This window comes from Cololabis saira, chromosome 23, assembly GCF_033807715.1.
Source record: "Cololabis saira isolate AMF1-May2022 chromosome 23, fColSai1.1, whole genome shotgun sequence".
Taxonomy (NCBI): domain Eukaryota; kingdom Metazoa; phylum Chordata; class Actinopteri; order Beloniformes; family Belonidae; genus Cololabis; species Cololabis saira.
The window spans coordinates 17,888,826-17,916,092 of record NC_084609.1 but is presented as its reverse complement, the minus strand read 5'-3'; the positions used below and the strand labels follow the sequence as shown (position 1 = coordinate 17,916,092).

General features: G+C 40.5%; 2 protein-coding genes across 4 annotated transcripts in view; both read right to left on the bottom strand.

Annotated features, from left to right (window-relative positions):
* adipor2 (adiponectin receptor 2) overlaps positions 1-4,785 on the bottom strand; it is a 28,787-nt gene extending 24,002 nt beyond the window's left edge. The window contains exon 1 of one of the 2 annotated variants that reach the window (XM_061714293.1): positions 4,687-4,785. The gene's annotated coding sequence lies outside the window, so the exon portion shown is untranslated. Of the gene's footprint in view, positions 1-4,277; positions 4,578-4,686 lie in introns of those variants that run through there. The other variant, XM_061714294.1, reaches the window with a different exon arrangement.
* A 7,717-nt stretch (positions 4,786-12,502) lies between these two features.
* Positions 12,503-27,267, bottom strand: part of wnt5b (wingless-type MMTV integration site family, member 5b) — a 92,363-nt gene continuing 77,598 nt past the window's right edge. Inside the window, exons 3-8 of one of the 2 annotated variants that reach the window (XM_061715166.1) lie at positions 26,032-26,195; positions 25,164-25,251; positions 24,775-24,934; positions 19,215-19,507; positions 14,908-15,066; positions 12,503-14,058 (exon numbers count right to left, since the gene is read on the bottom strand). In XM_061715166.1, the coding sequence (XP_061571150.1) occupies positions 13,759-14,058; positions 14,908-15,066; positions 19,215-19,507; positions 24,775-24,934; positions 25,164-25,251; positions 26,032-26,144 (1,113 nt within the window). In that variant the 5' untranslated portion in view covers positions 26,145-26,195 and the 3' untranslated portion in view covers positions 12,503-13,758. Of the gene's footprint in view, positions 14,059-14,907; positions 15,067-19,214; positions 19,508-24,774; positions 24,935-25,163; positions 25,252-26,031; positions 26,208-27,267 lie in introns of those variants that run through there. The other variant, XM_061715165.1, reaches the window with a different exon arrangement.

Here is a 27,267-nt window from a genome sequence, read left to right as displayed (position 1 = left end):
TCCCCACACAGCTACATTTAAATACAAGTTAGTACGAATAATTGCTAGTGGTAGTGTGAACTAACATTTTCACTTTTCATGGGTAGGGTTAGCTTATTGGCTTAATGCATTTTAGACATCAAAATACCAGGTGCCAGCTAGTATGGTATGTTTTATATCATAAGAACTACATCATGATAACTAAAGGATAATAGCAAAGTTGGTGTCCCCTTGTATCCTGATACAGCAGTGAATTTCTGATTCAGTTGCCAGGAGTCTTATGATGGAGAGCAAAACAAAGACTGAGTGTGATGTGAACCAAACAGGCTATACATTCTAGTTCTCAGCCTCAAATCTCCCTTGCAGGACAGTTACTAGTAAGAATACATGCTTGATGGACACAGAAGTAAATGAAAAAAAATGTCCTATACACAGGAAAAGCTCAAGTGACATTAAGGCACCCTTTCCCAGAGGAATTACGACTATTTGCCTTGATATAAAACAAAAATCAAGCTAACAAGTAACCTCCATAGAGGATGGGTACTATCTTCTACTAACCAATAATAATAATAACCTGTGATTTTGAGTTCCCCAGTTGCAGAATTCTTCATTTTAAGTGATCAGAAAGGGAAAAGGTTGAATGTTTTACCACAGATCTGTGTGTAATACTATAAAAATTGACAAGAAAATAAAAATCCATAGTTGGCACTGCACATTACTTTTAGTGAAGTATTCGACAGCAATTTGTTTGCAAACACCAAAGCAATTATCTTAAGATAGCAATCCAACAACTGTGAACCCAGAGAAAAATACAGAAAAAAATACAACACCGCAAACTGTCCTGGAAATGTTCATTAATCCTCTGAAGTTCTGAGCAGACACCAGGAGTAAACATGATGTCCAAATGACTAGTCAAAGATAATTAAGAACACAGCTATGTCTCTGCGTGGTACTCAACCACCACAAACTGCGTGAGCATAGAGGAAAGCACAACAAGGTTGGAGCGCTGTTGGCTCTGCTGGTGAACACAGCACAACCAAAAACAGAGTAGCTTTAAAGCACTAGGTGGTAATCCAAAAGTGGGTCAAATGGAAATAAGTGCTCTAGAAAGACAGAATGAGAAACATATAACTATTATATACATTTTTTTTAGTTTGTACAACATGAAGCAAACTGAATAAAACAGTTTTTCCCCTCATCCAGTTGACTTTTAAATAAATAAATAACGTAATTGTAGGCTTTCTTCACAGCTCCCTACTACGATATAAAACCGTGATTAGATCTTATTATTCAAAGTATAGTTAAGTGAGACATCATGAATCGTCTGTTGTCAGGCATATATTCTTTAAAAAAGCCACCCTCAAGGGACAATTAAAAAAGAAAACAGAACGCTTTGAATTTACTTTTTTCCCCATACAGTCCAAAAAAGTCTAATAATAACAGTATGAGGTCTTTTAATTGCTATTTATCCTATGAGGTGTTTAGGGCATAAGATGATTACTTTGCCAATGGACAAAGTAATTAACTCATGATAAGCTTGTTTGGATGGGTGTGTGCAAGTGTTGTGTCTGCGCTTTCTTGTTTAGGCAACAACCTAACAAAGACAGCACTTTAAATTCAGATGGGTTTTGTTCTAATTGTTTTTCAGAAGCCACAAAAACCTATTTTTTTTTAGATTTTTCCAGACAGAAAAGAAAGGGAGTAGTGCAGAAAGCCAGGGCAGTTTCTTTCTCTTCTGATCTATCAACTTAAAAAAATGATAGATCTACTATTCTTAGAAGCTAAGTTTAGCTGCTCCCCTGTCTGGCACACTGTCAAATACTGACTTCATTATGCATTACATTTTCCAAAGAGCTGTACTTCCTGTAAAAACATGACATATTTCTCAATATCGCCATCTCACTCCCATGTCTTGGGAGTTGATGTACACATCATTTCAGGTGATGGTTGCATTCATTGTACAACATCTTGCCTGTATCTTTGAACAGAAACTTATTCATGTCCTGGTAAGATAACTCGTTTGAACAGGAAATCTCAGATATTCGGTTTAATGTGATAAAAGTAGTGAGGTACAGTCTTGTTGTATTTCGTTCAGCAGATTATCTTTAGAAGACGGTTGCTTCTCATAAAAGTAATGAATGCATCTGCTGTGTGGTTCTTGAGAAAACAACATGTACAGACCTGGGTAATTGCACTAATAAACTCATTTCATTGTAGTACTCTAAAAAGGAGCATAAAATCATATCTTGCTGTGAGAATAAATGCCTGGCAAAGTCTCAAAATGTTAAGCTGCACAGGAAGACCATTATTAAATATACATATATACAATTTAAGTTTAGACAATTAATGGGGTTAAAGAATAAATAAAAATAAAATTAAAAAAAACATCTATTAAATATCAAATAGCTAATTTCCTGTTTTCTGGGATTTCTGTGAGTTTTCAGTACATTTAAAAATTTGGGTTTAAGCCAAACGGGCTGTCAGCAACCCAACCCATAAAATATTTATAAGGTGACCTCATGTTTTGTAGCGAACCTAACAGTCAGAAGAAGATTGTCATAGGAACGCCGGATTTGCAATACACTCCCAAAGGCCAATATTATTTGACAGAAAAGATTGTCATAGGAACGCCGGATTTGCAATACACTCCCAACGGCCAATATTATTTGACAGAAAAGAAAAATTACAATGCTATCATTTATAAAAATGAAATTAGATTAGATTACTGATTTTCTTTTAATGCTACATGGGAATTACTCACTTGTAAACTAGGCAATCATTGAAAAATGTGACTGCAGAAGCCAAGTTTTGTTTCAGTCTTTTTCTTAAATCTTGATAGCAATACAATCAAAAAGATCAACAAATATTTATAATTTTCTGTACAAAACTGGTGTGTGTATATATTGCCAGAAACTCCATATTTAACAAAAAAAACAGGTATTCAGGTCATTCAATAGAGCAAATTTTGTTTATAAAATATTTACTGAATTGGACACTGGCAGGGCAACCTAAATAATATAATAATTTAGCCTAAAACTGTAAAGTCTTCATAATAAAAGGACAGGCTTTTAAGTTATATTACAAAGTACTGAATGCTTTCAGCATTTTGCTGTTTAACAAACCATCAAATTGAAAATAAACTAATTAAAAGACAGAAACTTAACCAGTCTTCAGCATTAACTTAGCTTTGGAAAACAGGACGTTCAGGTGGCTTTATGTTCCCGACTTTAATAGATAGGGAAGAAAAAAAAACTGACAACATCAGCAATTTTAGAAAAACAAAAACAATTGGAAAAGCTGACGTTAAGACTTATGAACAATGTAGAGCTATATATGTCAAAATGGAATAAGTGGATAACCTATATTGAGAGATTAGACAGAAGTCCAATTCATACATAAACCCTTCAACCTTGTGTACTATTGCCATAAATGTTAACCAGGATCAACCACTGGTACATTTTCGTCTACAAGGCTGTTCTTGGTCTGATTCCAATATATTTACAGTCATACATTGACCGTAAAGAATCAGGAGGCTACCATCTACGCTCCCAGGAGCGTCTGCTACTATCTGTCCCTAGAGTGCATACCGAGCTGGGAAAGAAGGCCTTCAGGTATGCTGCGCCTTCCTCCTGGAACCAGCTGCAAAACACCTTGAATCTCAGAGAGCTGGTCTCACTTAATGCTTTTAAATCGCTCCTGACAGATCTTGAGATGTCCAATTCTGCCTGCAAATGCTATGAGTAATGTCAACAGTGTTTTGTTATGTGTCGTGTCATATGTCATGTTACTGTGTTGCTGCCTGTCTTGGCCAGGACCCTCTTGTAAAAGAGATTTTTAATCTCAACGAGTTTTTGTTTCCTGGTGAAATAAAGGTTAAATAAATAAATAAATAAACCATCTCAATTTTATTTATTTATTTGTTATTATTATTTTTTTATTATTATTTATTTTTTTAAATCTGTTTTACTTTTATTTTCTTCTGTTTGTTTTCACATATTCCTAACAAAATTATAAACTTTTTTCATTCTATCTTTCATTGGATTTAGATTTGAGCTGATGTAATTTCCTAAGGGGTTGCTCTTGCTGTTTGTCTTGATGAAAAATGATAATAAAACTATGAATCTCAAAAAAAGAAGAACAAAAACAAGTGATGTGAAGTGAGTTTTTTCCCCAGGAGTGCAAGACAAAGAAACCCCAAACTCCAGCCACAAAAAGCTTCTGTTTACAGTAGACAACTCCAGCACCTCTGACACAAAACCTCCTCAAAACAACATGATCCCTAGGAGAGACAAACTAACCTAAACAGGCTCTCTTAACTGATCCAGCTGATCCAGACAGGAGTCAGATCCTGTGTTTTGTTTCCAGCGAGCTAGCGAGCTGCTAGTCCGCTAACAACAGCTGCCCCTCCACGGAGAAAACACCACCAAACTCCTCAAAACGGCCTGTCTTCATTTTGACAGCTTCTCTCGGCGAGTTGTCCGTCTTTAGCCGTGCCAAAAACGCTCTCTGACCGCGTCGCAGAGCCCCGTACGGAGGTAGCCAGGCTGGGACAGATTACCTTCCCCGTGGTGTTTTTGACAGCTACAATTAGCTGTAGCGCAGCAGCTAGCTGGCAGCGCAGCTGGGAAAGTACTGGTGTGGGATTTATCGGTCTGAAACAACGGACGGGTGATGTTTGAAAAAGAAAATGTGTGTTGTATTATTCACCTGGTGCAGATGTGTGAGGAGGAGCCGCTGCTCTGCCGCTGCTTCAGCTGTCGGAGTTGTAGTTGCCCCTCGCCGCTCTGCGCGGTGACTGGAGGCTGGTTTATGGTTCCGCGTTACACCGACGCAGAGCCTACGGCGTAGGGTACGCAGCGACGCGTACCTTACGCCGTCGATTTAACGCGGAACCATAACTCAAGCTTGACTCCGCCCACCTCTGTGACGTCGCTCGCATGAGCTCCAGCTGTCCAATCAGAAGGCTCATAAAAATCAACCAATCACTGACTACCAGGAACAAGAAAACAACATTCCATTGACAAGAGTGATATTTTTGTAGTTTTTATCCTTTTTTTAAATGGCAAAAAAATAAAAAAATAAAATGAATTCTGAATTCAACACGGATCATTACGTATTGTTTTAATAAAGTTATCTCATATTGATATCTTTATATCTTTCTCAACCAATAAACTACCTCATACTGTGCAATATTTTATATTTTTTATTTTATATCCATAATGTTCCAATATTCCTTACCCATCTATGTGCAATACTCTTCCATCCTTTCAAGTGCAATATTCTTCTATTCTTCCATCAATTCAAGTGCAATATTCCTCCACCCATTCATGTATATTTTTATCCTCCCATTCACTTTTTTTTATAGTGTATAAATATATTTATGTTTCCTGTTTTTCATTTTGTTGTTTACAGTACTTGTTTACATAGTCTTTGCACGTGTGCACTTTTACGGAGCTGCTGCGTAATTTCATTGTACCAGTATAATGATAATAAAGGCTTTCGATTCTATTCTATTCTAAAATAGAAATACCTTCTCATATTTGGCTGTAGTATGGGGTATCTGGTTGTTTTCATTAAAAAAAAGAGCCATGGGATCTTTATCAAATGGAGCAAATCACTTACTCATTAAGGCTCCAAAAATCCACCTTTATTAAGCGGTGGAGCCCTGTCATAGCTTTATTAATACAATGAAGTCTATTACCCAATGTTGCTCGGCCCACCTGCCCAATTCTTACTGTATTCCCTCTATACACATATTTTATGCACATTTCACATGCCAATTTTTCCTAGAGTAAATATTGTGCCTGCATTTTTATACACACCGTTGTACCTTGGAGTGGACGATTATTATTATTGATTTTACAATTTTTTTTTTATTTATGGGTTTGTTATTATATACGTATATTTTGGAGTGAATAATTATGTTGTTGTTTTCTCTTGTTTTATTTGCTTAATACTTAAGTATAATGTGTACAAATGTTGTATGCAGCTGAAAAAGGAAAAAGAAAGAAGAAAATGTATATGGTGTATTGTTGTTGAAGACTAAATAAATATTAAGTTCCAAAAAAAAAAAGAGCCAATTTCTACATTTCTTTAATTAGGCTGTATCAGGCCTATCAAATATTCATCATATACAATGATAATACACATGTATTATCTTTCCACACACATACATAAATTACAAAATGCATTAAGAAAAAATTAACTAAATACATTTTTCCTTTAGTAATCCCACAATGAGGACATTTATTCTCTGCATTTAACCCATTTCTAGTCAAACTACGAGCAGTGGTCTGCCATTTGCACAGCGCCCAGGGAGCAGTAAGGGTTAAGGTCTTGCTCAGGGGTCCAAAGTGGTTGCCTTCAGTTGCAATCCAGGGGCTTGAACCTGGGTCTTCCAGACCCCAGTCTCCCTCTGGAACCACTAAGCTGAGGTATTTAAAAAAAAAAAATTCCTAAACACAACCTAAATAAATAAATAGTTATATATTTGTAATATAATCAAATCCTTCAACTTTCATATCACTTTGAACAGAGGCGTGGTATATATAAGAAAATGCTCTCATAATGTAACTCAACATCCTTTTATATCAGAAATGGCAGTGTGGCCGTTTACTGTATATATATGGAAAAGTTTCATAGCAGAGCGCACAAAAACACACCCACTTAATTACACGCTGAAAAAAGTGTGGGAATGGGTGTGTTGCTCAACTCTTCTTGGCTTAACAAAGTTTCATCAGTCTGGTTAATCTGGTCCACAGTATCACCAACAAACATGTCGGACAGCTTTTCAATTGCTGATTTCACAAGAGGTGAGACTGAACTTAAAATTCAACTTCTTTACTTGCTGTGATGCATGATTGCATATATGCGAGGCAGCAAATGATGCTACCTCAGAAGAACCTTGATTGGATCATTGCTGCGTGGCAGTGTTTTTAACCCTGGGTCTTATCAGTGAAGCTTTATTTTCATGTGTCATCTGAAAATATTCATCATTAAGGTATAAGATACGTATCAGTATGTACAAACACTTCAGAAGAGATGTGCAACCTCCTACAATACAACGTCTTTAGCTGTTTCTTTTTCTATAAGAGTTTTAAATTGTTTTAGGAATTTGGCCAAGTGTCCTTTTTCCTGGAAAAGTGTGATAATACAGAATGATAAACATATAAATGAAGATCAAACTCATTAGGATCTTCTGTAGCTACTTTTCTCAATCTGTGACACTGAATTGCATCATCCGTTTAAAACACAATACATAACATGTTTGCTCTGTCTTTTACCGCTGGATGGAGAAGCTTGCTCTTGTGTTTTATTTCAACTATCAACACATGTGATGTCATCCAGAAATTCCTTACCCTGTTCTTAATTAAAGAAGAAAAAACTGCAGAAATCCTCAGTTGCAACGTTTGATATTACTATTGTCAATAAAACATAGTGTTTTAATTAGTTAAATAGATAGATAATTGGACTATTATGTACATCTTTTCAGCATCCAAACTTGAAAACAGCGTTTAAATGTTCATAAACTGCTGAGTCTTTGGGATTAAATAAAAGAAAAACAAAAAGAAATTTGCAGATTCTCACAAATGATTCCAGAGTTCAGATGTTCACATTTGTGCAACATGGAAAACACTTTTTTTGAAGAATAATGTGAAGTTACTCAAAGACACAAACAAAATGCAAGCTTTTATGAATGTCTTTATGAGATACGAAGTACTAAACAGTTTTTAAAACTCTGCTCAAGTAGTGTATGTGATGATTTCAGGAGTGAGATTTTGGCAACCAAGGACTGTTGCAAAATCCAGACCTGTGTGCTCAGTTACTTTTGCTTTTGTGAAGTTGTTCAGTTGTATCACTTCAGTTTATTTTCTACAAATACGTATTTTCGGCACATATTCTCCGGCTTAAAAAGCAGGAATTATAACATCTGTCTGCAAGTTCAAAATTATTTTGGCTTTAACTTAAAGCCATAGTGATTGTCTGTGTATAAGATGTGTGTGTTACACAGAGTGTGTTGGTGGTACAGTATTCCCACACAGCATCAACAAGACGAAACAGGCAGACGTCACCTGAAATCACACATCAGGCGGAGGCACGTCTTTGTCATGTAGTTCAGCCTAAAATTTCCAGACCACACATTCAGGGTGTGATATAAAAGACAAACCTGTGCCTTTATCTGCCTGAGTCTCACCACACCTCTTCCTCCAGGCCCTTGGTTAAGCAACAGGGTCACATCAAGGAGAAAAAAGAAATGTAAATCGTGTGAGTAAGGACCTGTCGTCTGGTTTCAATCGTCCTGGATTAAAGAAAACACTTGGCTTTCTGATGCAATAATTAGATTTTTTTTTTAAATATTTTCTTACCTACAGGCAACTGTCCCATAGTGTATTGATTTATTATCAGTCTATTTTATTCGACGATATAAATCAATTTATTGTTTCCTGTTTCGTAGTTTCATGAGCTTGAACTAACCATCTAGATTAAACATGTCCGCTGATAAAACTCTGGGTGCTTTGCACACACAGATGCTGACAAATACAATCATACACAGTCAGAAAGCTTCTGTTTGCAGCTGTAAAAGAAAACAATCTGTTGAATCAATATGTGAAACATAACTGGGATAAAAGACATCATTTTAAATGAAAAAACCCATTGATGTGGTAGGTTAACCTCTAGCTGTGCTCTGCCACTGTGCATAGACCACATCTGTAGCATTGTGAGGAGATCAGATATTCAGGTAACTCAGTGATCCACTCTGCTCCGAGCAAAGCTCGTAGAAAGCATATGGATGAGTGGGCTTATGGGTAAGTGGATGAGCGTTTGTGTTTGACTCAGTCTTTGAGCGCCGTGTCCCTGAGAGAACTAAAAAACACAGGTGAGCTGACTCAAAAGCAGACCTTGACTGTTTTGAACGGTTATCTCGAAAAGAAAATACAAGCTCTTTCAATTTCAAGGTTTCATCACGACTCAAAAAAAAGACAAAACAAAAAAAAAACAGCTTAGATTTATGAAACCTCCCAAAAACACAAGACATACTATGTTATTATTTGTTTAATAACTTTAACCCAATATGCAGAAAAACACCTCATGATTCAATAGCATGCACATCCAACTTTAGTAGGTAACTGGAAAATATTCAGCTTTTTCAAGAGTGCTCACACTTGTGATGATCAGGTGATGAAGGACATTTGATGAACAGCAACTGGCTGCAACTTAAGCTCTTATGGAGGCAGTAACAGCAACGGTGTTATACTGTGGGGACATTTGTTTTTTAAATTATGTCCTGATGTGTTACTGTAAACCTTATAAAAAGAGGTTGCACTTTTTCACGTCTTTTTCACATGTGTGTGTGTGTGTGTGTGTGTGTGTGTGTGTGTGTGTGTGTGTGTGTGTGTGTGTGTGTGTGTGTGTGTGTCAAAGGAAAAGAGGTTTCTGACTTCAGCTAATCCAGATCAGAGTTTTGCCTGTTGGTGTCTAACTACAGCTGCTGTTGGCCAGTCTACAAGACAACATGTGGAGAAAAAAAAAACCCAGCACAGTTTCACTTTTGGGTTATTGTGGTAAAACACACCGCAAATACTTTCACATTTTAGCAGTAAATGGGCCGTTTATTTATTCATTTATCATTTTGACTTGTAATACTTCCTGGCTTCTGCGGGTTTTCACGCTGGACACAAGTGAAGCAGAGACCAGGATTCTGGCCCCTCATGAGCGGGGTAAAGCTTTTGGAAGAAATCCACTGATTTCTGTCAAAATCAGGTTAAAGAAAACAGAGAAAGTAGTAAAAGATAAATGGAAGCAGACATTCTGGCTAATCCAATGACGAGAGACGTAAATATGCCGTTAAACTGATTATACTGCATCTGCAGCTCATTACATTAAAGCTTTCTTTCTTTCCTTTTCTTTCATTTGTTCCTTCCTTCCTCTCTCTCTCTCTTTCCTTTCTTCCTTTCATTTTTTTCTTCCTTTCTCTCCTTCCTTCCTCTTTCTTTCTTTTGTCCTTTTATTCCTTCCTTCCTCTCTCTTTCTTTCTTTCCTTTCTTCCTTTCATTTGTTCATTTCTTCCTTCCTCTCTTTCTTTCTTTTTCCTTTCTTTCTAATTATTATTGTACATCATAATGTAACAATATGATTATGTTTTAGCCAATAATGAAATAACATTCCATTAATTATATATCATCTTATTATTGTAACAACATTCTTGGTTATTTTGGGAGCAGATGAAAATAAGACAAAACGAAGGACTTTGCAGTTTGAGCAACAAAAAGTGCAAAATGCTACAGACTGACGATAATATTAGCAAAAGATCCTCAAGTCAGACAATTCACACTCATGACCTCTGCAATAAACCTACTTTAAGAGTCTTCCAAGCTGCTGCAGAGATGATACAGTGTAAAATGGTATATGAATATGTATAATAATGCTATGATGAGTAAGTACATCAGTCGGACATCTTTTACATGCATCGGACTGAGTTTTCCAAAGCCAGAAAAATACCATCAAACCCGACGAGCTGAAGAGTAAATGTTTAGGACGGAGAGCAGGAGCAAACGGAGAGCAAGGACGAGGAAGTTTAAATACTTCAGAGCTTTGACAGTGGAGATACTGGGAACATAATCCAAACCACAAGCGGCACAAAAAGAAATGGATTTGATGCAGCAACAGCAAAAGTGCAGAGCTTCGATGTTGAACTGTTGAGCTTCTCCATGGCGTCTTCCAGAAAGAGCTCACCTGCCTCACCTGCTGAAGCTGGATGTGATGTCATCAACTCAGCTGCCAAACTACAGAAACACACGTCCAATGTCCTGACTCAAACTGTCAAAATATCATTTCAAATTCCCTTGAAGCCTTATTCACTTCAATTCACTTCAATCAGAAGAAAGTGTAAACAAGGGACGAGAGCTTCTCAGAAATCCTCGTGATTTGTCGATTGTTAATCTGAGAAGTCAAACCGGTGGCATCACAGGAGCAGATGCCCGTCAGGTGAGGAGGATTACATGGACACCTTCACTTGTCTAATCCTCATAAGATACTCACATATACATCATAAAATGACCTATACATCATTTGTAGATACAAAAAAAGTCATATTGACTGCACTGATATCCATTTTTTAGCTCTCATCAGGAAAATCAGTTGATCTGACACGTGAAACACCAGACGCATGCCGTCTTCTGTCAGGTGAGGAAGATTACAAGGAGACAGTGCTGTGGATCGGTCACACGGCTCTGGTCAGTTGCCTAATCCAATTACTTGTGAACAACTAAAAGTAATGGGATTTCTCGTCGGGTCATCTTCCTGACCTGATTAGCCGTGACTTCACGCTTGACATTTCTGCAATAAAAGGTTTTAAGAGTTGAACCAAGTTGCTGGAGCATTTTATTCAGTTACAGTCTATGAATTGACGTCACTCCGGCTGGTTCTGTAAACGCGGCCGGCGGGGAGTCGGGCTTCTGCGATTTGCAATGTATAAATGTGGACAGTAAAGGGGAGCAGTGTCAGACATATAGGCAGAGCAGAAGCTGGAGAAACAGAAAATCAACGGGAATAACTAGGAAAAGCAAATCCTGATGAAAATCTTCACAGAAAAATGTAGATTAGATGTATTTTTATTATCTGGATATTTCAGTTCAGTATGTATTTGTTATGTATGCATTTAAAAAGCACTTCAGTTTTGATAATGGCAGCAGTCTCAAAATGTTTGTTGTAGCTTCAGTGAAAGCTCTAATGTTTCTAACTATGTTAATAAGCAATTTAGGTTTGCTGGTCGCTGAAAAATACTTTTCAAGTCAAACCTGTTTTATTTTATATGCCTCCCTGGGCAACGCAGTTAATAATCATGATGAAACCTCCACCGTGTTTTACTGTAGGTTTGGAGTTTTACTTGTTTGCTTCATTTTGTCACCTATAAACCAGCCGATTAACTATTTTTATCTTCCTTATACTTTAAACATTGCCCCTGGAAGACTGTGGTTTACCTATTTATCATTTTGGAAACATTATTTGTGTATTCATGTACCTTTACATTGAATGCACTGGAGCACCAACTTGTTGCTGTGCGCAGCGATTGAAGCAGCTCTGCAATGCCAATAATGCAACCAACTGTCTGAAAAATCACGCTGAGGCTGATCAAGACAGACACTCATGGATTTACACCCAAATTCAGTGTACTGTTTAACGGAGAGCTTAAATCCTGCACTTTGGAGATTGCAATGCTGTTAAACAGCGTACATTGCCATCAACACGGTGCACGTTCAGAAGAGCTCCTCTGGAATAAGCCTTTCACATTACTTATTCATATTTGCAGTGGCTGGCCTTGGTCTTTGCTGGATCAAAAGCAGAAGTGTGCTTGTGCCTCTTGTGCCGTGTTACATCTCGTCCATATTTAGCCGTGGCATTTTCCAAAACAGCCTCTGAGGGACAAAGACGTGTCTGTGGCTGTGGTGTTTGGTGGGGACCGGAGTGAACACGCTGGCCTGGATCAGACTCGTCCAAAAGAACCGCAGCAGACAGAGAGCCGTAGTTTCAAAGACTAGTTTATCAAAAGAATACACAATAATACACATGTATAAAACAGAGAAAACAGGGAATCAATAACAGTAATAAAATATACTTTCTTTTTTTGATCTACTATTTCTTAAAAGTAGTACTTAATAAATTGCAGTCCTTTCTGTTTCATCGTGTTTCCACAGCATGTTCAGTCCTCGTCTGCTCACTTTGTCCTCTTGCTGCATTTCTACTTTGTATTACAAACACAAATTAGAAAATCACGGTATAACAATTAGAAAATGTCGAACTGCCAGGTTTACACAACGGTGCGGTTTTCCCGACTGAAGCTGCAGAACAACCCGAGATGAAGAGGCCCACTCACACTGAATGTGTGTCTTCTTGCGGCTTCATTAAGGCAGATCCAGCACATTAATCTCACTAATGGAGGTTTTGTTTGCCTGGCTGTCAGCTGAAGGTTACGGAGCTGGACTGTCAGCACCAGCTGCTTCTTTAAAAACAGCCGCATTGTGGAGATGGTGCAACCAGCAGGCCTCATTAACCCGCAAACAGGCACGCTTGTCAGGTCGCGGGCAGAGGACGGCGCGTTCGTGTCCTTTTATGACCAGATAATTGTGTTCCTGAATGTCGTTGTGGTTTGAAAACTGACGGATTTACGGATGGATGCCGCTATTGCATATCCAGCTTCCACCTATGTTGCGTTTTCAGTTCATTTTTATTTTCCTCCCTCTTCCTGGATTCGTTTTGATTAGCATCCTCCAATGTGATTCCTCCTCTCCTTCACTTTCTCTTCCTCTCTGGTTTCAGGGTGAGAGCACATGTGGCGGTGCAAACCAGAATCACTTCAAATTGGCACATATGGCGACAAAAAAGATTCAGATTGCTCCAAACTCCAAAGGTCTGCAATGATTTTAAATAACAATCAGATGTATGTTTATTTATCATTTAATTATATATTTATTTCAGTTCTTTGCCTCACACCCGTCATACAAGGTCCCCTTTAGAGGATCCAGGTTTTTCCTTTGTTCAACACTTGTTATCTTTATTTCTTTCTTTCACATCTTTCAGGATTGTGATCGGGATAGTAGACATGATTCTTCTGCCCTTCCTGTCGTCCACTGATCATCTGGCATCATGTATCGTTTTGCTTCATGTGAAATGGTGGGGGATTAACAGGAAAACTGAGCGTGTGAGTGCCACATCCTGAGCAAAACCCTGAACGATCACCTTCACCCTCCCTCTCCACTGCTTCCAGGACTTCCCAGCATGCTATTTACACACAAACTGGTCGACGAGTGACGTGCAGCGTTTGCACTTGACGTAGCAGCACCAGTGGAACTTGCAGTGGCAGCGCTCGTGCTTGTAGATCTTGAACTGGTCGTATCCTCGGCCGCAGCACATCAGCTCGCAGCCGTCCATGCCCTCTGAGGTTTTGTTGCAGAGGCGGCCCTGGGTACCCAGCGAACCCGTAGTCTCGTTGCGCAGGCAGTAGTCTGGGCTGGTGTCGATGTAGACCACGTCCTCAGCGGTCGGGTTGTTGAAGCGCTTGTCTACGAGTTCCAGCTTTCCCTTTGGGAGGAGCAAAGACAGACTGAGCTGAAGCCACATTTAAAATAGTTTTTAGGATTGTTTTTTAATTGTCTCAGTTAGGGCTGTTCGATTTTGCCCAAAAATAAAATCTCGATTTTTTTCTTTCAAAATCCGATTTTCGATTACGATTACGATTATTTTGTGAATTGACAAAAGGCAAAGAAATGATTTCAAATATGCTGTTTTTTTATTGAACATTTGCCCCATTGGGCTTTAAGTGCAAACTTTGCTCTTATTAAACCAAAAATGAATGAATAAAGTGCAAAACTCTGTAAAATAAGTTGAAAAAAAGTTTTAAAAAAATAATAAAATATAAAGTTTTATTTCTGAAAAAAAAAAATCAGCAAATCAGCACTTGCAAACATACAGTAAGTTATATTTCCAATTAAATAAAACAAGACATTTTCTGATTAAACTAAACTGGGTCTTTGCATGCTAAATAATAATGCAACCCATGAAGGAGGTAGAGGTGTGTAATGTCAGTCATTACATTTGCTATTCACATTTGCAAGTTTTTTGCAAGGAACACGAGCCGGTCTAGCGCATCTGGCTTGAGGGATGCCCGGTGGCCTGTTACAACGCCCCCTCCTACACTAAAGAGCCTCTCCGATGGGGCACTTGTCGCAGGTATTTTGAGGTATTTCCATCAATCATTAATATGGTATCAATCATTAATATGTGTGCAGACAAGGTAAAAAAAAAAAAAAAAAAAAAGTGAAAAATCGATTTTACGATTTTCACGTTTTAACATCGTTCTAATTACATAATCGCGGTTACGATTTAAAATCGATTAATCGAACAGCCTTAGTCTCAGTATCATATCGGTACCTTGCGTCCAATCCGCATGGCTGCGGCACTGTCGTATTTTTCTTTGAGGAACTCTCCGACACGTCTGAAGTCAGCCAGCTGGAGCCAACAGGTTTTCAGACTGCAGGAGCCCGAGACGCCGTGACACTTACAGGCCACATTGGCAAGGTTGGAGACGGCCTGGTGGAGGGACAAAAACACACAAGATGTTTGACCCAAATATTCACAACTCATCATCTACATAGCAACATACTTAAAAAAAAAAAAAAGAAAACACTGCTCAACATCTTCAGAAATTTTTTTTTTTTTTCTTGAAAACTTACATTTTAAATAGCTTCAGGGAGAGATACGTTTTCATAATATCTCTTGAAAAGAAAATTATATATTTAAGTCAAAACAGTATAATAATTTAGCAGTAAAAAATAAAACTCTCTGGTTTCCAGGTTGATATCAGCTACAATGCTGCCATCTAGTGGTGAAAGTGTTAAACTACGCCTTCAACTGCAATGTTTTTGGATGACTTCGGATTAATAAAAGCAAAAGCTCTGTGTTAATAGTTTTCCTACTTCTACATTACAAAGTCATGAATTTCCTAAATTTATAGTGCAGATTTGTGTAATTTCACTCCACCATACTGAGTTAATTTATCTGAGATCCCTGCTGCAGAACCTAAATTAAAAAATGATGGATGTCACATCATCACATGCCCCAGCTGTGCACTTGTCAACATGGTGCTACATTTCCAGAGGGGCATCTCCAAAATTAGTTTCATACAGCAGCAAATCTATCCCTAGTTTTCTGTCACTATGGCGTTGTAATATTTAGAAAAAAAGAAAAATGAGAAACAGATGACAAAGAGAAGAGTGAACACTAGTCAGATCTGAAACAGGCTGATCCTGATTGATGTATCTTTAAGAATGTGATATGGGTGGATTAATACATATTTGCACATCTGTGAGTAAACCTATAATGCTGAATGATGCACACACATTTTAGGGCACATATGCTGCCATTAGGAGTATTCCTACAATACCAAATCATAAACATACTTTACATGTGCTGGATAACTATGGGCCAGTGGTGAAAGAGCCCTAGTCCTGCAGTCCAGACCTGGAACATTATTAAATGAAAACTAAGACAAAAGAGGCTGCCATCAAAGTCAAAACAGACTGCAAACCGTCTAAGTTTCAGAAGTTTAACTGTCAAATACTCTCAGCATTATGAAGCATTTTGAACATATGGCTTTGGTAAAAACCAGAACAGGAAACAGAAGATTTATGGTGCCTGCAGTGAACCCTACAGCTTTACCAGGTCACTTAAACAGCATTTAATAAACAAGTCACATCAACAACCCCCCAAACTCCTCAACGCAAACACGAAAAACGTACCGTCAGTGATTGTGGCCGTGTTTTTGGCGTGCGCACCAATGCCACTCACACACATTCCTGCACATCTACTTGCTGAATCAATTATCTCCGATTCCTAATTTCCCCTGACTCACCCTCACACAAATGAAACCCATCACTCTGTCTCCTCACGTTGCCTGATCTCAATTACCTTCTCACCTCTGTTAACCCCTGTGTCCCACATCCCCCCCCCCCACAAGCTCCCTCTCCTCTCCTTTACTACCCAGGAGGCATAGCACTCGGCAACCTCCAATCCTGCGACCCGACCCTCGTGACCCCCTCCTCAGACAGACACTGGGAGCAGCGGACAATAACATTTTGAGGAAGAGTGCATGCGTGATGTGAAGGGTTGTTGGCGGTTGTGTTTTTGATTACGCGGCAGGCGACTGCTTCTGGTTTTGGTCCTCAGATGTACAGTCCAATGGAAACGCTCTGTGACATGTTTGTACTGCCGGTAACTTGGTGCTGTCAAATCAAAGCGAGCATGTGTGTCGTGTGTCGGGGCCAGTCACAGTGCCCTGATGCACTCGTACACACACATACACACGATCAGTCATCCGTGGGGGAGACACGGTCTCTGTGTCAGGCACAATAGCTTCAGTTCAGACAGGGTTAGGGGCTAGGAGCCGTGTGTTTAGAGACGGTCAAAAACAGAAAAGGAGAGACATGGAGAACACTGGCCAGTCTTTGTGGAGGAGAAGTTAACGCTGGTGAGGAAAAGGCAACACTTAACTTGCTGTTATTGTTAATGCAATTCATTTAGGTGCTTGTTTTTTTGCTTGCATGATATCATTTTAGCACGTGGGCTCATCCAAAGCAAATTACAAGCAAAGAACAAAAACTGACAGTCAAAAAAACTACTTTTGCTCCCACTGCTCATGCTCAACCTGGTTAACGAACAGACATGGGAATGAAATGTGTAACGTCCAAACCAGACTTCAGCCTAATGCAGTGTTGTTTATGATTCAGTGACATCGAGCAGTAAAGCATCATCTTACCCTCCCCGCTGGTCTCACAGAAATGTGTGCAGTTTGACAAAAATGTGACTCTCTTGGGGGTGAAAACTGGCTCCTACCTTTCTCGCCTTTGTCCCCCCTTGGCTCTTAATAATATCTCCACAAAGACAGGAAAATCATGTGTCCAACTCCACAAAGTTTTCATGGCCGCTACCACGTAATGATGTTTTAAAGAAGATGAAATGAAAATAAACAATTCATTCTCCAAAACTCCTGTTTGATTTGTCCATTTTGGACTTCAAAGTGGTGCACTGTTGATGAAGAAGACCTGCTCTGTCTGACGTAAGAAAGGCTTCCATCAGATGATTCTCATTTGGAGAAAACATCCGATTTTGCTTAAAATTTAACCTAAATCAAGTGCATGTCAGTGCATCTGAAAATGAGCCCAGAACGAACTCAGTTTCCTCCAAACGGGGAACGTACATCTGGCTGTTCAGGTGTTACAGGCGCTGCCTCATTTACTTCCTTCTTTTAAAAAAAAATAATGACAAGAGCAGCAGCTGAATGTGTGCGTGTGTGTGTGTGTGTGTGTGTGTGTGTGTGTGTGTGTGTGTGTGTGTGTGTGTGTGTGTGTGTCTAATGGGGAATGGCGTGTGTCTTTGAGAGATGTGTGACCACGGTCATGACCACAGTCGACTGACCACAGTCGACCTCACTGTCTGTCATTCATACAAATCAAATGAAGCTCCGTGCAAGCACGCACACACACACACACACACACACACACACACACACACACACACACACACACACACACACACACACACACACACACACACACACACACACACACACACACACACACACACACACACACACACTGCGGCACGCCCCTGTCACCTCAACAAAAGCCCTGCAGTTTGCCTTTTCCAGCCAAGCGGGACAAATCCTGCTTTGGACAAACCAGCATATCCTCGGAAGTACGACAGAAAAAGGAGGGATATCAAGGAGGAGAGAAACAGTCTTCTTCTCCTTTTCATCCCCCCCTCCCCTTCTTCTCCTCTTCCGTTTCGATGGACAGACGACAATGAAAGCAAGGGATCAAACAGGAGACGGGGAGAAGTCCTTTCAAAAGCGAGTGTGTGTGTTAATACAAAGCTGGGGTAGTAGATCTCTCGCTCACACACTCTCGTATAGCCCCAACGGGACCCTCAGCAGAAACACAACCTCTCCAGACCCTCACCTTTGACCTCTGAACCACACATGGACGCACAAACGCTGGCTCACTGTCTCTCACACAAATCAAACATAGCACATGCGCACACACACGCGGTGTCTCTGTCTTATAAACAGCTTAAACAAAGCTGCTCTAACTGGAGATAAGCCCGGTCCACTGATCCAGCGTGCAGCACCACGGCCAAATGGACCTTTTATCAAGGAGGTGTGTGTGTGTGTGTGTGTGTGTTTGTAACCTGTCCAGTCATAGAGGAGACTTCCTCCATAACTGGCAGCATCCTGAGGTAATTATGAAGGGGCAGGAGTTTTAAAAACATGTGATAATAGTTTCAGGAAGCAAACTCAAGGTACAGTTTTCTCACCGGTGTCTGCCGTGCTGCAGGATTTATAAGCTTCTCTGTACGTGCATGTGTGTGTGTCTGTGCGTTATTGCAGAGGAATGTGTCTTGACCTGGCGACCCAGCCAGGCTCCAAGGGCATTAGCAGTTATACCATTTGTACCCTCCTAATAAATAACCTGCACACACACACTCACACAAATGCTGCCGGGTCAGGCGGTCCGGGGCCGCCTCAACCTTCGCATTCCTGACACAAATACAGGGCTTGAGAGGAAGAAACGCACGTTTCTTTAACTTAAGTTTCCCTGCCAGAGCAGATCTGAGGTAGAGGATCTGTGTGTGTGTGTGTGTGTGTGTGTGTGTGTGTGTGTGTGTATTGGGGCCTCCTGTACCTGTCTTCCTGCTTCATTATTGTGCAGGTTCATCAGCGTCCGGGCGTGCTCACGCGACCCGCGCGGGTAATTCTTCTCCCTCTCCCTGGCGTCCACGAACTCCCGGGCGAACCTGTAGCCGTAGTGGACGTTGTCGCCGCAGCCGCCCCACAGCCAGTCGCGCGGCAGGTCGCGGGGTCGCGCGGCGCGGCTGCAGCCGCAGGTGGAGAGCTCGCCCTCGCGGCACGCCCGGCTGATGGCGTTGACCACGCCGGCGGCGCTGATGGCGTAGGTGAACGCCGTCTCTCTGGAGCCTGATGGACAGACGGAGGAAAACGCAGAGTAAAAGGCTTGCCGGCGTCACCTTTCAGGTGTGTGGCAGGAAACATGGCTAGCCTCACAGCACCCGCCCCCACCCCCTCACCCCTCACCCACACCCACACACATGGACTGAGGTTAACAGCCCAACACCCCACCTGACCTAACAAAGGACAATAGATGTGATTCCAGGCTCTAACCCCACACCTGGCCAAACTCTGCCACCTCTAATAACAGCTCTGAGCTCCATATACACGTTAGGGATGGGCGTTATGGACTAAAAAATGTATCACGATTATTTCTGGCATTTATCCCGATAACGATAAAAATGACTATAAAAAAAATACCAATTCAACTCCACCTTTGTAACTATAAATCTATCTCGCTCTCAGATCCGCCATGTTTGTCATCAACGGGAATTTATCTTTCTTTCTTTCTTTCTTTCTTTCTTTCTTTCTTTCTTTCTTTCTTTCTTTCTTTCTTTCTTTCTTTCTTTCTTTCTTTCTTTCTTTCTTTCTTTCTTTCTTTCTTTCTTTCTTTCTTTCTTTCTTTCTTTCTCTTTCTTTCCTTCCTTCCTTCTTTTTTCCCTTCCTTCCTCCTTTCCTCCTGCTCTTTCCTTCCTTCTTCCCTTCCTCTTTTCTCCTTTCCCTCCTCCTTTCCTTGTTTTCTCCCTTCCTTCTCCCCTTTCCTTCCTTCCTTCCTTCCTTCCTTCCTTCCTTCCTTCCTTCCTTCCTTCCTTCCTTCCTTCCTTCCTTCCTTCCTTCCTTCCTTCCTTCCTTCCTTCCTTCCTTCCTTCCTTCCAAAAATCAGCTTTACACAAAAACGTCATCAACGGGAATTTATCTTTCTTTCTTTCTTTCTTTCTTTCTTTCTTTCTTTCTTTCTTTCTTTCTTTCTTTCTTTCTTTCTTTCTTTCTTTCTTTCTTTCCTTCCTTCCTTCCTTCCTTCTTTTTTCCCTTCCTTCCTCCTTTCCTCCTGCTCTTTCCTTCCTTCTTCCCTTCCTCTTTTCTCCCTTCCTTCCTCCTTTCCTTGTTTTCTCCCTTCCTTCTCCCCTTTCCTTCCTTCCTTCCTTCCTTCCTTCCTTCCTTCCTTCCTTCCTTCCTTCCTTCCTTCCTTCCTTCCTTCTTTTTTCCCCTTCCTTCCTTCTTTCCTCCTGCTCTCTCCTTCCTTCTTCCCTTCCTCTTTTCTCCCTTCCTTCCTTCCTTCCTTCTTTCCTTGTTTCCTTCCTTCCTTCCTTCCTTCCTTCCTTCCTTCCTTCCTTCCTTCCTTCCTTCCTTCCTTCCTTCCTTCCTTCCTTCCTTCCTTCCTTCCTTCCTTCCTTCCTTCCTTCCTTCCTTCCAAAAATCAGCTTTACACAAAAACATCATCAACGGGAATTTATCGTTTTTACCGCGACATGACAAATTCTTATCGTGAGGAATTCTTTTGACGGCCATTCCTAATACACGTGCAGCATTTACTGGTGTAAACATGGCCTCATGGCCTCTGGTTCTACCTGGAACAGGACCGGCTAGTCCACCTTAATCCACAAAGACACTTCACGCACTTAAATGATTTGGAGGTCAGCTTTTCTCTCCTCTCCATCTCTGCTTCGGCCGGTTTCCACTAACATTTCTACTCTTGTTTCACTTTGCTCACTGTATACATGAACAGTTTGCTAAATCGTATCCAGATTATTGCAGCGTATATTTTCCTTATTTGGGGTTTCCAACATAAATCCATAACACTGATACGTCTCAACCTGACAAATGAAAGTAAATCATGTGCATGTGGATATCACGAGGGGATTGGTGAGGGAAAAAAGATGCCTTTGCATCATTTGGTGAATTGACCCCTTAAAACAGATCATGTGCAGTATTAGTAAGAGAGGAGCTGCACTAGTCCAGGTTTAAAAAGGAAAAGAGAATAACTGTTGTAGTAGAGGAAGTATTCAATTCCTTTAGTTTAAGAAAAGCACCAACTCATCAGTCCCAGTATTATATTACAAAGTAATAATAATGAAAGAAAATAAATTCATCAAAAATGCACATGGGTAGTGAGGTAGTAAAACATAATACTTTACAAGTGCTACTTGTGTTTTTTAATGTGCACAAATCCTTATGACAAAATTTGGTACCTCAAATAAATGTAGAGAAGTTTCACGAAGAGGTGTAGTGGCACAGAAACCAGATCTATCACCAACTAAGTCACATATGTTGACTTTAGTCAAATACAAAGATGGTTAAGACAATACTACCCACAGAGCAGGTGGCAATTGATCAAAACCCATCACCTGCCAACAGATCAGCACTGCAAGGAAACATACAGTTCAACAAAGAGTTTCCATAATAGTAGTTTCTATCCATTCTTTGAGGTTGACACCATTTAACAATGAGGAATACACAAGACTGCTTGCATGTACTTTGTCGTCTGCATTAATACACAAACTGTTTCAATACAGAGAAAGAACAAAGGGGACGGCCTGACAGGTAGTTAAGTGCTCTGAAACTTGGTCATTTCCAAGTGAATAGACGACAGATTTTCCTGTTTGAGGCTGCAGCAGCAATGTTTACTTTCCAGTATTTCAGCACCTCAGTATTACACAGTCCTATTTCATACAATTCGTTTTTTGTAGTTTTGTTTTCCTATTTCTAATTCTGCAATTTGTCCTTCAACATTAATTTAATAGCTCATCCTTTGAGGGTCTTTACATTTTCTTGGCAGTATGTGTTGTCACACTTGTATAGCAGGTCTGCGACCCTCCACTGCACTGAAAAAAATAAATCTAAGCGCATGTAAATATAACATATTTAAATCTGTGATATTAACAATTAAAAATGAAGTTTGTTGCTTTACATGAATACATCTAGTTTTGAACTTGTTCAAAAAAGAAGACATTTTTTTCCTTAACAAGCAGTATTTATGTAATCCCAGGCAATCTTTTCATTTACACACAAACAACAAGCAATGATCTTGTTGTATTTACTTTTCCTTTAACAAATGTAATCCATTGGGCAGATTGACCAACGTTTAGATGAAACATGCTTTATTTGTTTTATGTAGAACACAACAGTAAAAAATATCTCACTTGATCTACTTTAAAAAAATGAAGGCGACTTTTTCGCATGAGATTTTTATGTAGATCAAGAAAGACTAGTCTTAAACTACTTCATTTTTAGTATGTACAAAATTCATTTTCAAGTAAGGCCAACTTAATTTGGGCAAATAAAGTCAACTTAATTTCGATAAATAAAGTAAACTTAACACAATTAAGTTGTAAGACTGTACTTGCAAAATGTATTATTTACATACAAAAAATTAAGTACTTTATACAAAGGCTAGTCTTTCTTGACCTACATAATAATCTCATGCAAAAAGTTGACTTATTTTTTTTAAGTACAAGCACAATATTTGTATCAGTGTGGTCTTTAAAGTTGAGAACCCGGATTTACTATGCAGCTGGAATCAACACCAGCCAGACAGACAGCAGGTATTCATGCAAAAAGCCTGCGTTCATTGGGCTTTTGGAGCCGGTCTCCCCGGCAGCTTTATGGGGCCGCGGAGCCTCCACTTCAAATAGCAGGTCCGGATCTGCCGGCTCCGTGTCAGCTCATCAGCGCATTTCAAAAGAGCAGCCGCAGGACAATGGGCCGGCTAACACCTCCATATAAACCTGGGGATGGACCCGACTGTCAATAGGGGAACGGGGCGAGGGGACAGAGAAAGAGCAGCAAACACCTCGTCAGACCGCCTGCAGCGGATTTGACACTTAGTTGTTGATGAGACGTTTCCCACATAACCTGCTGGGAATTAGACTCCAGCATCGGAGTTCCCACAACATATTTATCTAAATACTGGAGTTTCTTCACACGATTATGGACCCGTATTATGCATCTTTATCTGTGACTTCATGTTTGCGCTGTTTGTCATGAGGTTTAAAGCCTAAATTATGGGTCCGCGTTGCATCGACGCAGAGACTACGGCGTAGGGTACGCGGCGACGCGCAGCGTACGTTGTGCGTCGCCGCGTACCCTACTCCGTAGGTTCTGCGTTGGTGTAACGCGGGACCATAAATCAGCCTTAAGTGAAGTGCCAGTATGCGCGTTACTGCGCTTGCGCAGAATGAGACGCCGTCTCTTGACCAGACTTTTAGTGGCGTCCTAATATTACTACAAACACTACAAAACGAATTCCTTTAAGAAAAAACTGTTTATACTAGCCTAAACTTGGATTTATTAATATTGTAACGATGCAAACCTCCCATCCCACTCTACGTTACATTAATGTAAAAATTCCAATCCTGTAACTTTTGCACAGACTCATATCCGGCACTTTACAAACCTCATTGTACATTTCTGTCTATACTTTTTACCTATCCTAAGTTCCTAAGTCACTTTTGTACAGACTCACCCGGCACTTTAAAACCTCATTTTGTACATTTCCGGTCTACATTTTATTTTACTGTTTATAATTTTTATTGTTTATACTTTCTATTGTTTATACATTTCATTTAATTTTATCTCGTACATATTGCTTTTATAATTGTATTGTGTTGCACCAATCACCATAACAAATTCCTCGTGTGAAAACTTGGCAATAAACCCTTTTCTGATTCTGATTCTGATTATGATGCCTTGGAGGACTCAGCTGACACTGCTTAGTTTCACATTCACACTTTTAGGACACATTATGACCTATTTATGGATGTATTCATTTATCTGAGCTGGTGAAGGATGAACCATCAGGCTAGGTGCAGGATGCTGAAGTTCAATTATCATTAAAAATTAAATGTCAGACAAGTTGCAACACAATTTACAATCAACTATATTCATTTCAATGCCAGATAATAAACATACACCCAAACTTACACAACCTTTGCAAACCTAAACCTGTGCATTTTGTTGCACCGATAGGCAAAGGTAAGCACCAAAATAAAATCAATAAATGGTTGTAGCCCCTGCTGCTATCTAATAAATGCTACGGATGAATAGGGAGACAATATGCTTAAAACAGGGATGGATGGATGGATGGATGGATGGATGGATGGATGGATGGATGGATGGACTGCCTACTTCATGTTTTCAAACAAGAAGCTGCAAAGAGTGTCACTGACATTTGTTGACATCTTATGTCACTGAGGTTTGGACAACTAATTTGAAACTTTTTTGTGTCTACATGTTTCTTATACGACACAAAAATACGAAATACTACATGATGACATCGTATTGCTCTGAAACTGACAAACAACAAGAATGCGATCATGCCTCTTTGGTAGTAAACTCACCGATCTGCATGACCCGTCCAAACACAGATGTGTTGTCCACCGTGCTGCAGTTCCACCTTCTCTGCCTGAACTGGTACTGGCACTCCTTGATTCCCGTCTTGGCACCATCTCCGATGTAGGTCATGTGATCCTGGTACAGCTGGCACAGCTTCCTCTGACCCTGCAGGTCACACAGCAGCAGAGGAGAGGAAACATTAGGGTTTGGCATTTTGCTGGTCCCTGCAGGGACATTCCCAGTTTATGTGACCAGTTCCCTCAGAAGGTAAAGAGACGACCCTCAATTTCTCAGCTGCTGCTGATGGTTCAGAGCCACAGGAAACACCCTCCAGTTAGATAATACCTAAAGTTGCACTTAAAAAGCAGGCCGGCTGTTTCCCACAGTAACTTACCTGCGAGAGACCAGACAGCTGACTGCAGAGAGGCTGAGCTCCGATAATATACATCTCTGGTCGCTGGATTGGGGTCAGACCTAGAGACCTGAAAGAGGGAGGTCAAATTAAGTTGGAATTTGAACTGACAAAATAATTGGCGCTCGGAGACAATGAGCCATGCCCAGACGGGGTATCTGTGATCTACAACTCGAGGTCATCTCACCAGAGGACAAAACTCAGGCACAAGTTTTATTGGGACAAGTGGCCTATAAAATGCAGATAAATAGGCTCCTGTGGTGAACATCTCTGTAGCCACTATCTTTATGGCTCCTTTCCTTCCCTTCTTTCCTTTCTTTTCCCAGAGACCATCTCAACACACCCTTAACCATCTATAACAGAAGTGTGTTCATCTGAAATGGATCAGTGGTGATTCTGCATCCCCCTGACAGGTGAGCTCCAGCAGCATCATTCCTCAAAAACTGCATGCACACAACAATTTACATCTGCAAAAGTTACACCAGAGTGTTTTATATGTTGAGAACAAGCGTGGCTGATTGAAGCCTCTGGAGGTAAAGAAGCAGCGCATGCCATTTGGGGCTCGGCCAGGGTAAATATTGTGACAGGGCCTTCACATTTGTTCCATTCACTGCAAGATCCTTAAACATCACGTTGAAAAACTAACCCCCAAAATACACAAACGCGCCTATAGCTGAAAAGTCCGTGCAGAAATTTGCATCCATCTTCTCCTCAGGGGCGCGGAAGCTAAAAAGAATTACTGCAGACGGGACTTTTGCATTTTAAAAGTTTGTAGACACTTAATGTGGGTTATAATTCATCACATATCTGTGCATATTAGAAAATACAATTGTAGTGCTCCAGTACTCACCACCACGAGTTTGCGTCCACCACCTGTAGTTGGGAGCTGCAGGTGAGCACCGCGGCCGCCAGCAGCAGATGGACGGCCCCGGTGCGCCTCCTCGGAGCCGGCCTGGTGTTCATGATGGCCCGCCGCGTCACGGCCACACGCCCGCTGCGGGGGAAAGTGCTCTGCTGTTGAAACATGGCCACAAAAATCAGGAGACGTCCTTCTCCGTGTTGCTTCTTGTTGGACCTGGCTTTAAACTCTATACGTGCTGGAAACCCAATGCGCTTTTATCTGGTCTTCCTCTTTTCTGTTGTTGCGCTGCTTTCTTATTTTGATCACTCTGTCAGCAAAACAAAAAAAAAACACAAGAAAAAAACCGCAACCCCCCCACTCCGTGGGTGTTATTGCCGGTTGTCCATCTCAAATCACAATATCATGTCCAAAAAGGCCAAGGAAATCCTGTCTGCTCGCCCAGGACACCACTCCAAAATCGTGCGTAAAATGGCTTGGCACAAGCTGGATTTCATGCAAAGAGACAGTTCTCCTTTCCAGTATCTTGCAATGAATGAATGAATAAATAAATCAATAAATAAATAAATAAATAAAACAGAGCCACGGCGTGAAAAGTGCGATCCAGTTGTTGTGATCAGAAAAAAGTGGAGTGCCGAGGAGACGAAAACACTACAAGCGCCAGAGCGACGGTTCCTTGGCCTCTCCTGTCACCCCCACGGTCAATCTGGCCTTACTATCTCTCCCATTCTCTGTCTTAAGTTTACACTCCTCCTCTTCTTCACACCCCCACTTCACCCCGAAGCCCCCCCCTTCCCCTCCGTCTCTCTCTGCATACAAGCTGGGGCATTTCAGATCCACATCTCTGACTGCTGAATGCACCTGGGATGCAAAAGGAAAAAAAAAAGGAACCATAGAAACCTTGATGGATCTCATTCATGTATTTTCTTTACTGGTCACTACTGACCGGTAAAGTGTTTTTTTAAGCACAGAAAATACTAATAACATTCTAATAGAGGTATTAGGTGAGGCTATTAATAGCCTCCGTTATGACAAGACACATATATAGAGATAAAAGAGAGAGAGATGGGGGTTGGAATAGTTTGCAAAACTTCAATCAACCTTAAAAAAAAGTTCACACAGGTCAGATTCCTTTTATTAGCTGAAGTGAATGATTTGTTTGAATAAAAGGTGAGTGCTTCAAAATGGTCTAATCCTCTCCTCTTTGCTGTGAGAAAATAAAAGGCA